General features: G+C 49.5%; 2 protein-coding genes across 2 annotated transcripts; both read left to right on the top strand.

The window, feature by feature from the left end:
- Positions 1-6,445: 6,445 nt before the first annotated feature.
- Positions 6,446-13,087, top strand: LOC309640955 (uncharacterized protein; the record flags this gene model as incomplete). Its single annotated transcript, XM_082420433.1, has 2 exons — positions 6,446-13,016; positions 13,067-13,087. Exons 1-2 carry the CDS (start codon positions 11,568-11,570, stop codon positions 13,085-13,087), a joined length of 1,470 nt encoding a protein of 489 aa, XP_082276559.1. The 5' UTR covers positions 6,446-11,567.
- A 45-nt stretch (positions 13,088-13,132) lies between these two features.
- Positions 13,133-16,175, top strand: KLHDC7B (kelch domain containing 7B). The gene has a single exon (XM_082421647.1). The coding sequence runs from the start codon at positions 13,260-13,262 to the stop codon at positions 15,060-15,062; it is 1,803 nt and encodes a 600-aa protein (XP_082277773.1). The 5' UTR covers positions 13,133-13,259; the 3' UTR covers positions 15,063-16,175.
- Positions 16,176-16,245: the final 70 nt, after the last annotated feature.

Genomic DNA, 16,245 nt, shown 5'->3' with positions numbered 1-16,245 from the left:
CTTTTTCTTGATGAGTCTGGCTAATGGTTTATCAATTTTGTTTATCTTCTCAAAGAACCAGCTTTTAGTTTTATTGATCTTTGCTATTGTTTTCTTTGTTTCTATTTCATTTATTTCCGCTCTGATCTTTATGATTTCTTTCCTTCTGCTAACTTTGGGTTTTGTTTGTTCTTCTTTTTCTAGTTCCTTTAAGTGTAATGTTAGATTGTTTATTTGAGATGTTTCTTGTTTCTTGAGGTAGGCTTGTATAGCTATAAACTTCCCTCTTAGAACTGCTTTTGCTGCATCCCATAGATTTTGGATCGTCGTGTTTTCATTGTCATTTGTCTCTAGGTATTTTTTGATTTCCTCTTTGATTTCTCCAGTGATCTCTTGGTTATTTAGTAACGTATTGTTTAGATTCCATGTGTTTGTGTTTTTTTGTTTCTTTGTTTTTGTGTTTTTTACGTTTTTTCCCCTGTAATTCATTTCTAATCTCATAGCGTTGTGGTCAGAAAAGATGCTTGATATGATTTCAGTTTTCTTAAATTTACTGAGGCTTGATTTGTGACCCAAGGTGTGATCTATCCTGGAGAATGTTCCATGCACACTTGAGAAGAAAGTGTAATCTGCTGTTTTTGGATGGAATGTCCTATAAATATCAATTAAATCTATCTGGTCTATTGTGTCATTTAAAGCTTGTGTTTCCTTATTAATTTTCTGTTTGGATGATCTGTCCATTGGTGTAAGTGAGGTGTTAAAGTCCCCCACTATTATTGTGTTACTGTCGATTTCCTCTTTTATAGCTGTTAGCAGTTGCCTTATGTATTGAGGTGCTCCTATGTTGGGTGCATATATATGTATAATTGTTATATCTTCTTGGATTGATCCCTTGATCATTATGTAGTGTCCTTCCTTGTCTCTTGTAACATTCTTTATTTTACAGTCTATTTTATCTGATATGAGTCTTGCTACTCCAGCTTTCTTTTGATTTCCATTTGCATGGAATATCTTTTTCCATCCCCTCACTTTCAGTCTGTATGTGTCCCTAGGTCTGAAGCGGGTCTCTTGTAGACAGCATATATATGGGTCTTGTTTTTGTATCCATTCAGCAAGCCTGTGTCTTTTGGTTGGAGCATTTAATCCATTCACGTTTAAGGTAATTATCGATATATATGTTCCTATTACCATTTTCTTAGTTGTTTTGGGTTTGTTTTTGTAGGTCCTTTTGTTCTCTTGTGTTTCCCACTTAGAGAAGTTTCTTTAGCATTTGTTGTAGAGCTGGTTTGGTGGTGCTGAATTCTCTTAGCTTTTGCTTGTCTGTAAAGCTTTTGATTTCTCCATCGAATCTGAATGAGATCCTTGCTGGGTAGAGTAATCTTGGTTGTAGGTTCTTCCCTTTCATCACTTTAAGTATATCATGCCACTCCCTTCTGGCTTGTAGAGTTTCTGCTGAGAAATCAGCTGTTAACCTTATGGGAGTTCCCTTGTATGTTATTTGTCGTTTTTCCCTTGCTGCTTTCAATAATTATTCTTTGCCTTTAATTTTTGCCAATTTGATTACTATGTGTCTCAGCGTGTTTCTCCTTGGGTTTATCCTGTATGGGACTCTCTGCGCTTCCTGGACTTTGGTGGCTATTTCCTTTCCCATGTTAGGGAAGTTTTCAACTAAAATCTCTTCAAATATTTTCTCGGGTCCTTTCTCTGTCTCTTCTCCTTCTGGGACCCCTATAATGCGAATGTTGTTGCATTTAATGTTGTCCCAGAGGTATCTTAGGCTGTCTTCATTTCTTTTCATTCTTTTTTCTTTATTCCGTTCCACAGCAGTGAATTCCACCATTCTGTCTTCCAGGTCACTTATCCGTTTTTCTGCCTCAGTTATTCTGCTATCGATTCCTTCTAGTGTATTTTTCATTTCAGTTATTGTATTGTTCATCTCTATTTGTTCTTTAATTCTTCTAGGTCTTTGTTAAACATTTCTTGCATCTTCTCGATCTTTGCCTCCATTCTTTTTCCGAGGTCCTGGATCATCTTCATTATCATTATTCTGAATACTTTTTCTGGAAGGTTGCCTATCTCCACTTCATTTAGTTTTTTTTCTGGGGTTTTTTTCTTGTTCCTTCATCTGGTACATAGCCCTCTGCCTTTACATCGTGTCTATCTTTCTGTGAATGTGGTTTTTGTTCCACAGGCTGCAGGATTGTAGTTCTTCTTGCTTCTGCTGTCTGCCCTCTGGTGGATGAGGCTATCTCTAAAATGTTTTTTTAAAAGGGTTAAATACTTAGAAATTAACAAATTCTCTTTTAAAACCAGCAACCAGTGAGGTAGAAGGAAAACAAAGGGTAGGGGCACTGTGAAGGCTGAGAGGGCATTTCAGGAAGCTGTTGGGTCTCTGTTTAATATTCTTAAGAAGCTGAGGAAAGCCAGTTTCTTGAGGCTAATGAAATGGGCTGCTGATGAAGAAAACAGCTAAACTCCCAAATAACAAGATGATGAGAAGACACAAGTGCAGCCTGCACACAGACATGCTAAAGTATACAAGTATACTTCAATTTAAATTTTTTAAATAAATAAATTATTTTGTTTCCCTCTGAGAGATACCCCCAAGTGTAATTCCTGCATCATATGTTCTATTTTTCATTTCTCGAGGAACCTCCGTACTGTTTTCCATACTTGCTGTGCCAATTTACATTTCCACCAACAGTGCATGAGGGTTCCATTTTCTCCATATCCTCACCAACACTTGTTATTTCTTGTCTTTTTTTTTTTTTTAACATCTGTATTGGAGTATAATTGCTTTACAATGGTGTGTTAGTTTCTGCTTTATAACTGTTGTCTTTTTGATAATAGTCATTCTGACAGGTGTGAGGTGATAGTGTGGTTTTGATTTACATTTCCCTGATGATTAATGATGTTGAGTGTCTTTTCAGTTGCCTGTTGGCCATCGTATGTCTTTTTTTGGGAAAAATGTTTATTCAGTACTTTTGCACATTTTTTCCTTTTCTTTTCTTTTCTTTTTTAATTTTTATTTTTCAATATTTATTTATTTATTTACTTTTGGCTGTGTTGGGTCTTCGTTTCTGTGCTAGGGCTTTCTCTAGTTGCGGCGAGTGGGGGCCACTCTTCATCGCGATGCGTGAGCCTCTCACTATCGTGGGCTCTTTTATTGCAGAACACAGGCTCCAGACGCGCAGGCTCAGTAGTTGTGGCTCACGGGCCTAGCTGCTCCGTGGCATGTGGGATCTTCCCAGACCAGGGCTCGAACCCGTGTCCCCTGCATTGGCAGGCAGATTCTCAACCACTGCGCCACCAGGGAAGCCCTAATTTTTATTTTTTTATTTAAAAAATAGTTATTTATTGGCTGCGTCAGGTATTAGTTGTGGCACGCAGGATCTTTTGTTGCGGTGCATGGGCTCTTTGTTGTTGTCGTGGGCTTCTCTCTAGTTGTGGCACTCAGGCTTAGTTGCCCTGTGGCATGTGGAATCTTAGTTCCCCGACGCATTGCAAGGCAGATTCTTAACCACCAGACCACCAGGGAAGTCCTTTCTTTTCTTTTTTTTAAATGAAAGTATAGTTGATTTACAATATTATATTGTAATATAATACTGCTGTACTGCTGTACAGTTTCAGGTGTACAGCATAGTGGTTCAGTATTTTCCTGCGTATTTTTAAATCATGTTGTTTGGTTTTTTTTTTTTTTTTGATGTTGAGTTGTACTATATATGTATATTAAAAGATGTGTGTATATATATATATATATATATATATATATATATATATATTTTTTTTTTTTTTTTCTGACTACACTGTGTGGCATGTGGGATCTTAGTTCCCTGACCAGGGATCGAACCCACACCCCCTGCATTGGCAGCATGTAGTCTTAACCACTGGACCGCCAGGGAAGTCCCAAGTATAAACTAGTCTTCAGGGACTTCCCTGGTGGCGCAGTGGTTAAGAATCTGCCCACCAATGCAAGGGACACGGGTTCGAGCCCTGGCCCGGGAAGATCCCACATGCCGCAGAGCAACTAAACCCATGCACCACAACTACTGAGCTTGAGCTCTAGAGCTCGCAAGCCACAACTACTGAGCCCACGTGCCACAACTACTGAAGCCCGTGCGCCTAGAGCCCGTGCGCCGCAACAAGAGAAGCCACGACAATGAGAAGCCCACCCAGCACAACAAAGAGTAGCCCCCGATTGCCGCAACTAGAGAAAGCCCACGTGCAGCAACAAAGACCCAACACAGCCAAAAATAAATAAATAAATTAATAAATTAAAAAAAAATCTAGTCTTCAAATAGCTACTTAAAATTTTACATCATAGACGTTATATATATATTTTTTAATGAGTTTATTTTATTTTATTTTTTATTTTGGGCTACGTTGGGTCTTCGTTTCGGTGCGCAGGCTTCTCACTGTGGTGGCTTCTCTTGTTGCAGAGCACGGTCTCTAGAGCACAGGCTCAGTAGTTGTGGCGCATGGGCTTAGTTGCTCCTTGGCATACGGGATCTTCCCAGACCAGGGATCGACCCGTGTGCCTTGCATTGGCAGGTGGATTCTTAACCACTGCGCCACCAGGGAAGTCCTCATCGAGGTTATATTTGAACACTATTTCTGAGGCACCTCCGTAAACCCCAGTCGTTATTTAGGAGGACCCCATGCTCAGCACCCACCTCCAGTGGGCACTCTGAACCCACCATGCCCCCTCACCCCATTGCTCAGTTTGTCTAATTATTGTTCAGGATTTATCATTGGTGAAATTTTTTATAATATTTGGCAAGGAGGAAATTTAAGGTTTTTTTTTTTCTTTTCCGACTTACTTTGTTCTTATTTGTCACAAATTTAAAAACAAATCCATGTGGTATGAGTTCTCCCTTCGACATTATAATCAGTGTCATGGGAAGAACACTCCTCCCTCTCTGCGCTCAATGCTTCTAAATAAAAAATAATTTTGTTTTCTCAACTGTTACTTCTTGATTACTTGTTTATTTATTAAATATTGGTTGTTGATGTTAACAATTAGCCTGTTGATTCTTAATGGGATTTCTCAGTTGTTGGTCATGAATCTAGACGTTGCTTCCCTCTTCAGGCGTCTTAGCTGAGAACCGACCCGTCTGGACTGGGCACTTGTGCCCAGAGACATCAAGGCCTTGGCTGATGCTGGTGTCCTACTGCCAGGACCGTCATATGCAGCCTTAGTTCTCGGCAGGCACACTCCTGAGGGCTGTTCTTGGGCTTGGACAGTCTTTGATTCATTTCTCATTTCTTGGAGAAACTAGTCCCTCTTGAGGAACCTACAAATGTACAATGTGATGAGCGCTCCCGGTCACCCTCGCTGGTGGGATCTTACATGGTGTCTTCAGAACATCGACAACTGGCCTGTGCTGCAGACTAATGACAGTTTGGGGACTGTGTGTTAATATTTATCATTTTAGCCATTTGTAAGGGGACAATTCAGTGGCATTAAATACATTCACAATGCTGTATACCCATCACCACGATCTGTACCCAAAACTTTCATCATTGCCGAGATAAACTCTGTCCCTGTTGAACAATAACTCGCCTCCCCTCCCCCAGCCCTTAGCAACCTCTACTCTACTTTCTGTCTCTATGAATCTGACTACTCTAGGTGCCTCATATAAGTGAAATCATGCAATATTTGTCCTTTTGTGTCTGTCTGGCTTATTTCACTGAGCATAATGTTTGCAAGGTTCATTCATGTCATAGTCTGCGTCAGGATTTCCTTCCTTTGATGGCTGATCCAGTGTATATATAGATCACAATTTGTTTATCCATCTGTTGATGGACATTTGGGCTGTTTCTTCCTTTTGGCTGTTTTGAATTGTGCTGCTATGTATGTACATATACTTGTTTAAGTACCTGTTTTTAATTATTTTAGGTCTATACCTAAAATTGCTGGATCATGTGGTAATTTCATGTTTAGCTTTTTTGCCAAATTGTTTTCCACAGTGGTTGAACAGTTTTACATTCCCACCAGCAATATATGAGAATTCTAGTTTTTACACATCCTCACCAATTCACTTATTTTCTACATTTTATTTTATTTTATTTTTTTCATTAAAAACACAATATATTTAAGTAATACATACAATATTCCAGATAAATGACCAGTTTAATTTCTAAAACCAGTATACCATTTAACAAGGAGAAACCCAAATTTTTGCTTTGCATTAATATAATATTTTGTAGTAAGTTTCATAAGCATTTAAAAATTTTGTTAGTTGTTTTCTTGCTGCTTTTATAGTTCTCTGTTCCTTTCTTTTTTAAAAAAATTAATTAATTTATTTATTTTTGGCTGTGTTGGGTCTTCGTTGCTGCGCACGAGCTTTCTCTAGTTGCGCTGAGCGGGGGCTACTCTTAGTTGTGGTGCGCGGGCTTCTCATTGTCATGGCTTCTCTTGTTGCGGAGCACGGGCTCTAGGCGTGCGGGCTTCAGTAGTTGTGGCACACGGGCTCAGTAGTTGTGGCTCGCGGGCTCTAGAGCGCAGGCTCAGTAGTTGTGGCGCACGGGCTTAGTTGCTCCGCGACATGTGGGATCTTCCTGGACCAGGGCTCGAACCCGTGTCCCCTGCATTGGCAGGCGGATTCTTAACCACTGCGCCATCAGGGAAGCCCTCTGTTTCTTTCTTTTTCTCTTGCTCTGTTCCCTTGTGGTTTGACGACTTTCTTTAGTGTTTAGATTCCTTTCTCATTATGTTTTGTACATCTGCTATAGGCTTTTGCCTTCTGGTTACCTTGAGGAAATAATCAATTTAAAAAATTTTTTTGGCCATGCCATACGGCATGTGGGATCCCTAACCAGGGATCAAACCGGTGATCCCTGCAGTGGAAGCGTGGAATCTTAACCACTGGACCTCCAGAGAAGTCCCTCTATCTTTTAAATTTACAGCCATCCTAGTGGATGTGAAGTGGCACCTCACTGTGATTTTTTTTTTTAATTGAAGTATAGTTGATTTACAATGCTGTGTTAGTTTCGGGTGTACAGCAAGATGATTCATTTATACGTATACATATATTTTTTTCAGATTCTTTTCCCTTATAGGTTATTACAAAATATTAAGTACAGTTCCCTCTGCTATACATTAGGTCCTTGTTGTTTATCTATTTTGTATATAATAGTGTGTTTATGTTAATCCCAAACTCCTAATACTACCCCCCCTTTTTGGTAACCATAAATTTGTTTTCTATGGCTGTGAATCTATTTCTGTTTTGTATGTAAATTTATTTGTATCTTTTTTTTTTTAAGCAATATCATATGCTTATATGCTCCACATATAAGCAATATCATATGATATTTGTCTTTCTCTGTCTGGCTTACTTCACTTAGTATTATAATCTCTAGGTCCATCCATGTTTGTTTTTTTGGGTTTTTTTTTTGGCCAAGTTGTGAGGCTTGCAGGATCCCAGTTCCCCGACCAGGGATTGAACCTGGTGCCATGCAGTGAAAGCGCTGGGTCCTAATCACTGGACCACCAGGGAATTCCCTAGGTCCATCCATGTTGCTGCAAATGGCATTATTTCATTCATTTTTATGGCTGGGTAATATTCCATTGTATAAATGTACCACATCTTCTTTACCCATTCCTCTGTCGATGGACATTTAGGTTGCTTCCATGTCTTGGCTATTGTAAATAGTGCTGCTGTGAACGCTAGGGTGCAGGTGTCTTTTTGAATTAGAGTTTTCTCCAGATATATGCCCAGGAGTGGGATTGCAGGATGATATGGTAGTTCTATTTTTAGATTTTTAAGGAACTTGCATACTGTTCTCCACAGTGGCTGCACCAATTTACATTCCCACCAACAGTGCGAGAGGGTTCCCTTTTCTCCACACCCTCTCCAGCATTTATTACTTGTAGACTTTTTGATGATGGCCATCCTGACTGGTGTCTGTTGCACTTCTATACACTAACAGCGAACTATCAGAAAGAGAAATTAAGGAAACAGTCCCATTTACCACTGCATCAAAGAGAATAAAATACCTAGGAATAAACCTCCCTAAGGAGGCAAAAGACTGTACTCTGAAATCTATAAGACACTGATGAAAGAAACTGAAGTTGACAGAAACAGACGGAAAGATATACTGTGTTCTTGGATTGGAAGAATTAATATTGTTAAAATGACCACACTACCCAAGGCAATCTACAGATTCAATGCAATCCCTATCAAATTACCAGTGGCATTTTTTTTTGCAGAACTAGAACAAAAAAATTTTAGATTTGTGTGGAAACACATGTTCTCTTCATCATTCCCATATTGTTGAATGCTTAGGCGTTTTAATTTTTTCCATTATAAATCACATTGTATTGTTTGTCTTTTTAAAAAATATTTATTTATTTATTTATTTATTTATTTTTGGCTGCGTTGGGTCTTCGTTGCTAAGCCCCGGCTTTCTCTAGTTGCGGCGAGTGGGGGCTACTCTTCATTGCAGTGCGCGGGCTTCTCATTGCAGTGGCTTCTCTTGTTGTGGAGCACAGGCTCTAGGCACACGGGCTTCAGTAGTTGCAGCACGCAGGCTCAGCAGTTGTGGCTCGCGGGCTCTAGAGCGCAGGCTCAGTAGTTGTGGCGCACGGGCTTAGTTGTTCCGCGGCATGTGGGATCTTCCCGGACCAGGGATCGAACCCATGTCCCCCTGCGTTGGCAGGCGGATTCTCAACCACTGCGCCACCAGGGAAGCCCTTGTTTGTCTTTTTTAAATAACTTTTTCCTGCATAAATCTTTCCCCACCTCAGATGGATTCCTTAAAAGGTATCCCCTGTTGGGTATAACTATATAACTATTAAATCTGAGATTTATATTTTCTAAGCCTTAAACATTATTCTAGATTTATTTATACATATATAAAAATACATATATACTTTTAACATAAACATGATTATATAATATTATATTCTTTGTTTTATATCATTTCTGATTATGCAATCTTTTTGCCTTTAAAAAATTCCAGTAATAGAAAAACCCTACATTTAATGGAGTTTGCAGCTCTCTACCATCTTATTTATATTAGCTGTCCATTTGTATTTAGCTCTCCACGTGGAATCATGTCTTCATCACACTAGGCTTTTCCTCCACCAAATGTTTCAGAAAGGCACCATGGGAGCTAGCGTAGTTGGGGCTTTGTGACCAGTTAGTGGGGGTCTTCCTGTGGGTGCTGCAGTGGATCAGCTCATGTGGATGGATTTCCCCACCTCCCGGGCCCCCAGCTCCATTGGTCATGGTTGCTGGCAAGCAGGTGACTGCCTCCATTCCTGTTTTGCTTGTGTTGTCTCTGAGGAAACAGGATCTCTGGGTCCATAGGCCCAAGTCCCTCTATTCCTTGGAGGGACTGGGACAGGGGTCCTGCCTCAGCAGGCAACTGGAAATGGAGCTCTGAGGAGGCTGCTACAGGTCAGACTTTCCCGGGACCCATATTTTTGATCTTTATTTTTACCTCAATGGGAATCTGTGATATTTCTGCCATCATAGCACAACCAGAACAATTACTCGTATCTCACAATTTCTATGGGTGATCCTGTGTGCTTCTGAAGTTCTGTCACCTTTGCAGCAGTGCCACATTTTTACTCTCTATGGAAAGAGGGCAAAATTCCCACCATTTTGGGCGGTAACATGTCTCCAGTCACCTTCCCAGTAGGTAGCTTCTCCACGAAGGGCAGGGTTTGCCCTTGACAAAGTCAAGGGTTTTGACAAAGTCAGGTGTTTCCTTTCCACAGAGGAGGGGACTAGACCCTTCCTTGGTCACCTGTGTGTCTCTAGGACCTGTCACGGTCCTCAGCACCTTGTGAAGTTGGTGTCCTAAGGTATCCCTAGTGGACACGTGTTCTCTGGCCGCAGCCTGGTGCTCAGACCGACGGCAGGGGTCTTCAGGTACTGGGTGGAGATGCGTGGTGGACACCACATGGCCAATACAGAGGTGCAGATGATGGTGTCATCTCCGTCCTCTCAAGGTTGTTGGACCCCAAACTTAACCAAGAGGCAGAGCCTGGGACCAGGACAGAGAATGAGGGCGGCATCCAGAAAGCCCGCCACCAGCTTGAGGTCCACCTTAAGGCAGGGCCCCCTTCCATCCTTCCTCTTACTGTCACATAATACGCTCGGGGAGGGGGGAGGCTGGGAGGGGACAGGTGGGTGAGATACCTGAGGCTCAGCAGAACCCAGGCTGGGTGCCAGGGACATGCCTTGGCCATCTCGCTGCCTGAGTCAGGGAGAGTCCTCTGTCCCTGAAGAAGGAACAAGTACATGTTGTGGGGGCCTGCCTTTGTCCCAGGAGCTCCAGGCTCTTTTTCATGTCTGGGTCCCACATGGCACCTGTCCTGAGACTTACTCCTCCGCTTCAGTGAGAAGCAGATAGAGGAGACAAGGCTTGTCCCCTGAGAAGCCAAGCGCTGCAGGGCACCTACACGCCGGCCTGTGAGGGGCCTGAGTCCTGGCGAGGAGGGAGGGGGTGGATGAGGGAAGGCTGAGGCCCGAGATGAGGCACCAGAAGTCAGACTGATAGAGCCCCGGGGCCAGAGGAGGGTTTGTGAAGTCTCCCAGGGCTGAGCGGTGATGGGAGATGGAGCTGGCAGGGGCTCAGCGTTCTCCACGGTGAGAGTGGCGTTTGGCAGTCAAGATGGCCCAGAGGGAGGCCCAGGGCTCTAGAAGTTTCTGATAAACCAGGCCAATAAAGAGGCCAATAAACTTTTGGATTTTCTTTACTTTGTTCACCCTTTACTCATGATAGCTTAAAAATTCCTTTTGACAACCATCCCATCTCTGCCGAACTCAGGGTACGGAGAGTCCAGAGGCTGCTGGAGGAGGGGAAGGGAGAGTCAGCCTCGGCCCCCCCAAGCACCTGTGTGTCCGGAAGGGAGAAGCGCCAGCCTCTGCTTCACACCTGTGCACCTTCCCGGCAGCCCATCTGTGTGCTGGGCAGTGCTTAGGGTCAGGACCCCCGCCCCCCACGGCCCCCCTCCTCAGGGAGACCCCCCCCCCCTACCCTGGCCAAGAGTGGAATAGTCTTCTCCGGTTTCTGGTAATTTCATCAGGGCCTCATCGTGTTGCTGCAGCTACAGATAACATCTTCCTGTGGGTAACTCTTCCCCGCCAGAGCCCCCTGAGGCTGGCCCCGAGCTCAGAGGAGGGACGCGGGGGTGTGGGATGAGTTTCGGGGTGTGAGGGCCTCTTAGGCAGAAGTGGGTCGGCTGGGATGCCAGAAGAGTGCTGAGAAACGCTGCCATTTGCCATTGGAACCTATGGAAAAAGGGAAGGGGCAGGAGCTGGGCAGGGGCCTGGGGAGGTCCCTGAGCTCCTGGAGCTGCCGTGGGTTATGCTGTCTCCTGATACCTCCAGCCAGGCCCTCCTAACAACACCCAAGCCCGGGTGCAGACACAGAGGCCCACCCCTCCCAGGTTGGGCGGCGCACTGGCCCCGGCACAGGGCCACCTTAACTGGGCAGCCCTCTGGGCGGGGCACGTCACGGATGCCATCTGCGCGACACCAGGTGGCACCCAGGCCTGAAGCAGGACCTGGTGTGTGCAGCACATAGCTCCCAGCCTGCTGCCCAGCTCCTCACGCAGGGTCTCCGCCCAGACCATGACCCAGGGCGTCTCGGAGGCTGACGGCCCCGGCTGGGGCTGGGACGGGGATGGGGATGAAGACTGGGATGGCGCCGTGCTGACCCTGCTGGCGCTGGCTGTGGTGGCCGCCACGGCGCTAGCTTTGCACTGGTTTGGCTCTGGGCAGGACCAGGAGGCGGCAGGTCCAGCATCCACAGCCCCTCGACCTTCACAGGTGGGAGGACCTGGGCCAGCCCTGCCCCCGAAATCCAAGGTCAGTGGTGGTGTCGAGGGACACAGCTCAGGGCAGGGGAAGCCATACCCTCCAGGACGTGGCCAGGGGAGTCCAGCTGCAGCAGGGGCCCAGGATCAGGAGCCCCCGCGAGGTGGAGGTCTGGCTGCTACAGCTACACCTCCACTCAAGACACCTGGTGAGGTGGCCAGCGGAGGGGCCTTGGGACAGCAGCGTGGTAATGCCACTCCAGAAGCCCCCCGAGGAAAAGGAAGGGAGCCTCGCAGGCCAGGTGCTGCCCTCCTGGGTCAGAGCAAAGCAGAGGGGACGTCTGTCCCCCTCCTGATACACTTCACCCCCCGGAGTCCTGGCGGAGAAGTGGAGGTACAGGTAGAAGCAGGAGGCGTCCAAGCCAAGGCACCAGCTCACCAGGCCCTCGTCCACATGGTGGAACGGGACACCAGCCCCTGGCAGCAAGGTGTGGCGTCACCTGGCTCACTGGGGAGGGGCCCAGGCAGCCGCCGGTGGCAGGTGGACCGCAGCTCAGGAGAGAGAACCTGCCGCTCCCCAAGGCTGGACCCCCTGTCCCTGGGCACTGTGGTGAGTGTGTGGGATTCTGTGGGTGCAGCCAGCAGCCTCCCCGCGGGCTCCCAGGGGCTCCCTTTCCCCCAGGAGCTGCCCCCATCGTACACCCTGAAGACTAGGCCCCCGATGGATGTCTCAGAGAGGGGGCGTGGGAAGAGCAGCCCCCAACCAGCCCCAGTCCTAGCTCTGGACTCAGGAGCCAAAGCTACTGAGAGCAGGGAGGCTGGGACCCTGGCCCCCAGGGAGTCTCAGAGGTCCCCAGCCTCCATGGAAGGTTGGCCCTGGGTGAGGAGGGAGGTCCTTGTCACCGGGAGCTTCAGCCAGGCCCCAGGCTCCATGGGCCTATCACAAGAGGGGCCACAGGGGGGACACCCACACTTGTCCCAAGGGGAGGGGACCACAGAGGCCAGCACTGCGGGTGAGTCTGGGGCTAACGGCTCTGGAGACCACCCTTTCTTCAGTTCAGGGCCTGGAGGGACAAAGGAGCAAGGCGGCCACAGTTTTAGAGAAGGGAGCCTGCAAGGCCAGGTGGCTGGTGGCTCTGACAGAGGGAAGCGAGCTGCAGAGGTTCGCAGCTGCATGCCCTCCCTGAGCCCCTCCCTCACGTCCTCTCCACGCACCCCTAACCCCCTCCCACCCACAGCACGTCCCCATCCAGGTCTCTTACCTGTAGCCCCAACTCTTCTGACCTCCTCTCTGTCAGTCTCTTTGCCCCCCAGAGTTGGCCAGGGTCCTGCTGAGGATGAAAATCTCAAAGCAGTGCCATCCCCTGCCCCAGGCCCGTCCCCTGTCACAGCTGCAGCCCCTGGGCCTGCTAGTGGGTCAAGGCTTGCATCTCAGAAGCCCAGTGTGGCTCTCTGCAAGGGCAGTCAGGAGGGGCAGCTCTCAACTAGCTGGGGAAACCTTATTTCGATGGTTCTTAGGAGTCACCCCTTCCCCAGGCCAGAGAGGCCCCAAGGGAGAGTCCCAAGGGCAGCTCTGGAGAGCCCCAGAGATCCCAGCACTTCCACACCCTCTGAGAACAGAGAGTCTGGCTCTTCCCCTGAAGAGGCCGTCCCCAGCCATGAGGACAGGCGTGGCTCGGCTGGACTGGTCACAGGGGGCCTGGCTGAGGCTGGAGCTCCGCCACAGCAGAGCAGCACCGAGACCAACGAGGCTCCCACCGCAGGGCCGCCCTCAGGCCCAAGAGGGGAGAGAATTGAGGAGAAACCTCCAGACTCGCTGCCACCTGGAGCTGCAGAACCCAGGGCCCCCTCATGGCCACCGGAGCAGACGCAGCCTGGCCCTGCACCCTCCCCAGTTACAAGGCGGGACTCACAGCCCGTCCCCCGGCCACGGAAACGCAGCTTGTGCGAAATATCCCAGAGCTCTGAGCGTGAGGTCAGCCCAGCGGCCCCAGGGCAGCGCCGAGGACAGGAGCCCGGGGAGGGGCCCAACCCTGCAGGCAGCGGGCAGGTCCTCACTGAGAAGCAGAAGGAGGCCCGAAAACTCATGGTGTTTCTGCAGAGGCCGGGGGGCTGGGGGGTGGTGGAGGGGCCCCAGAAGCCCAGATCCTTGGCGGCAGCGGCTCTGCCGCGATGGCTGGACCTGGGTAGCTGCCTGGAGGCACTGGCCTTTGCGCAGCAGCACAGGGACCCCGGCCTGGCCCAGGAGACCTATGCCTGGATGAGTGACAATCTGCTACACGTGCTGGGAGACCCGAGCCTCTACCGGCAGCTGAGTGGGGCTGACCGGGAGCGCGTCCTGAGCCTTCGGACCAGCCGGGGCCAGGCGGTGCTGGGGGTCCTCGTGCTGCCCAGCCTCTACCGGGTGAGCCGCTTGGGGCTCACAAGGGACCCTCGTGGGGTGGAGGCTCCCGCGGTGCGGCCCGCACCCCCGCCTCCCCGCACGTACCTGCACGTGTTCCACCCCCGGGAGAACGCGTGGCGGCCCCTGACCCAGGTGCCCCAGGAGGCCCCGCTCCGGGGTTGCGGTCTCTGCACCCTGCACAACTACCTGTTCCTGGCGGGGGGCATCCGTGGATCCGGTGCCGAGGCCGTCTGCTCCAACGAGGTCTTCTGCTACAACCCTCTGACCAACATCTGGAGCCAGGTGCGGCCCATGCAGCAGGCGCGTGCCCAGCTCAAACTGGTGGCGCTGGACGGGCTGCTGTACGCCATCGGGGGCGAGTGTCTGTACAGCATGGAGCGCTACGACCCGCGCACAGATGCCTGGACCTCCCGTGCGCCCCTCCCTGCAGGCACCTTCCCCGTGGCTCACGAAGCTGTGGCCTGCCTGGGGGACATTTATGTTACCGGCGGCCACCTCTTCTACCGCCTGCTCAGGTACAGCCCCGCGAAGGACGCGTGGGACGAGTGCCCCTACAGTGCCAGCCACCGGCGGTCCAGCGACATTGTGGCTCTGGGGGGCTTCCTGTACCGCTTCGACCTGCTGCGGGGCGTGGGCGCCGCGGTGATGCGCTACAACACCGTGACATGCTCCTGGAGTCGGGCCGCCTCCCTGCCCCTGCCCGACCCCGCCCCGCTCCGCTGCGCCGTGCTGGGCAACACCATTTACTGCCTCAACCACCAGGTCACAGCCACCTTCACGGTCTCCGAGGGAACCGCCCAGTTCCAGGCCAAGGAGCTACAGCCTTTTCCCCCGGGGGCCAAAGGGGTCCTCTGCCCATTCATCCTGACGCTGCCCCCCGTGGACCCTCTGCAGACTGCTCTCTGAGTGGCTGCTGGAACACCAGGGACTTCAGCACTGCTCTCCGGGGAGACCCTGGGGCGGAGTCTGAGGGCAGGAGGGGCACAGGGAGGAGGCTGTGATCCAGAACTTTCTGCTGTTGTTCCCGGGACAACTTTCCTTTTCTGTTCTAATAAGCCTCCTGACTCCGCCTTCCACCCGCTCCCCTCCCCTAAGCCTCTCCCCTCAGAGCTCAGGCTCCCTGCACCCGGGAGCTGGTCGCTGGGTGTCCCTAGCCTGGTATCCTACCTCCCATCACACCCAAGCTGCTTCTTTCCTCTAGGACTTAATTCCCTCCCTGGTTACCCAGCGCCTCTGCTGGCTCACCCACCCTCCTCCAGACAGAGATCCTCTCTCACAGCACCACCCCACTGCCTGGGAATTACCTGCCCGTGGGACCCCTGGGCTCCGAGAGCCTGATGTGTCCCTGGGCACCAGGACTTGGCTCACTGAGGAGCCTGGCAACCCCTGAGCCGAGGAAGGAGATGGCTGAGAACACATTCTGCTTCCTAGGGTCTGTCCCTGGGGCTCCAGGCCAGGCAAGGAGCCCTCGAGGGGGTGGGAAGGGGGACCAGGGAGCAAACAAGTCCTCAGGAAAACATCCTTGCCTCTGGGACTTTCTACCTGTCCTGAGGCCTCTGGGAGCCTGGCTGGCTCTCCCCTGGAACAGCTCTGAAGCCCTCTTTTGTCTGACTGACCTCAAGGGCCTAGAACCCTTGTCTGTGAAAGCGCCCTGCTGGCTCTAGCCCCTGCCCAGACCCCAGCCCAGGCCGTGCAGGACCACTCAGCTCATACTCCTCTGCAGCCTGGTGGGGTCTCTCCTGCCAGCTCAGCCCCTACAGAAGCCCGCCCCACTTCCCGCCAGCCCCCTTCCTAGGCGAGGCCTGGGTTTCGCCCTCGTTCTGCCCCTTATTAGCTGTGTGGATTGGAAGAGACATCTAACATTGCTTTTCTTGTCTGAAACGGGGCTGTGAGAACATAAGGACACACCCGAGAGTGCCCAGCCTGGTGCCCCAAATACACAACTGAATAACTAATGTTCCCCCTTACTCGCTTTGGAACTCACTGTAGGAAGGTAAATAAATCTGACGGAATACTGCTGCCTGTCCCACCCTCTGACCTGGTTTGTCCCCGTCTGGCTCCTTTTTTGTTTTTTTATTCTAAGTTCGGC

This window comes from Balaenoptera physalus (assembly GCF_965194825.1).
Source record: "Balaenoptera physalus genome assembly, chromosome: 13".
Classification (NCBI taxonomy): domain Eukaryota; kingdom Metazoa; phylum Chordata; class Mammalia; order Artiodactyla; family Balaenopteridae; genus Balaenoptera; species Balaenoptera physalus.
The sequence above is the reverse complement of the archived record's forward strand: the minus strand, read 5'-3'. Positions and strand labels throughout refer to the sequence as shown.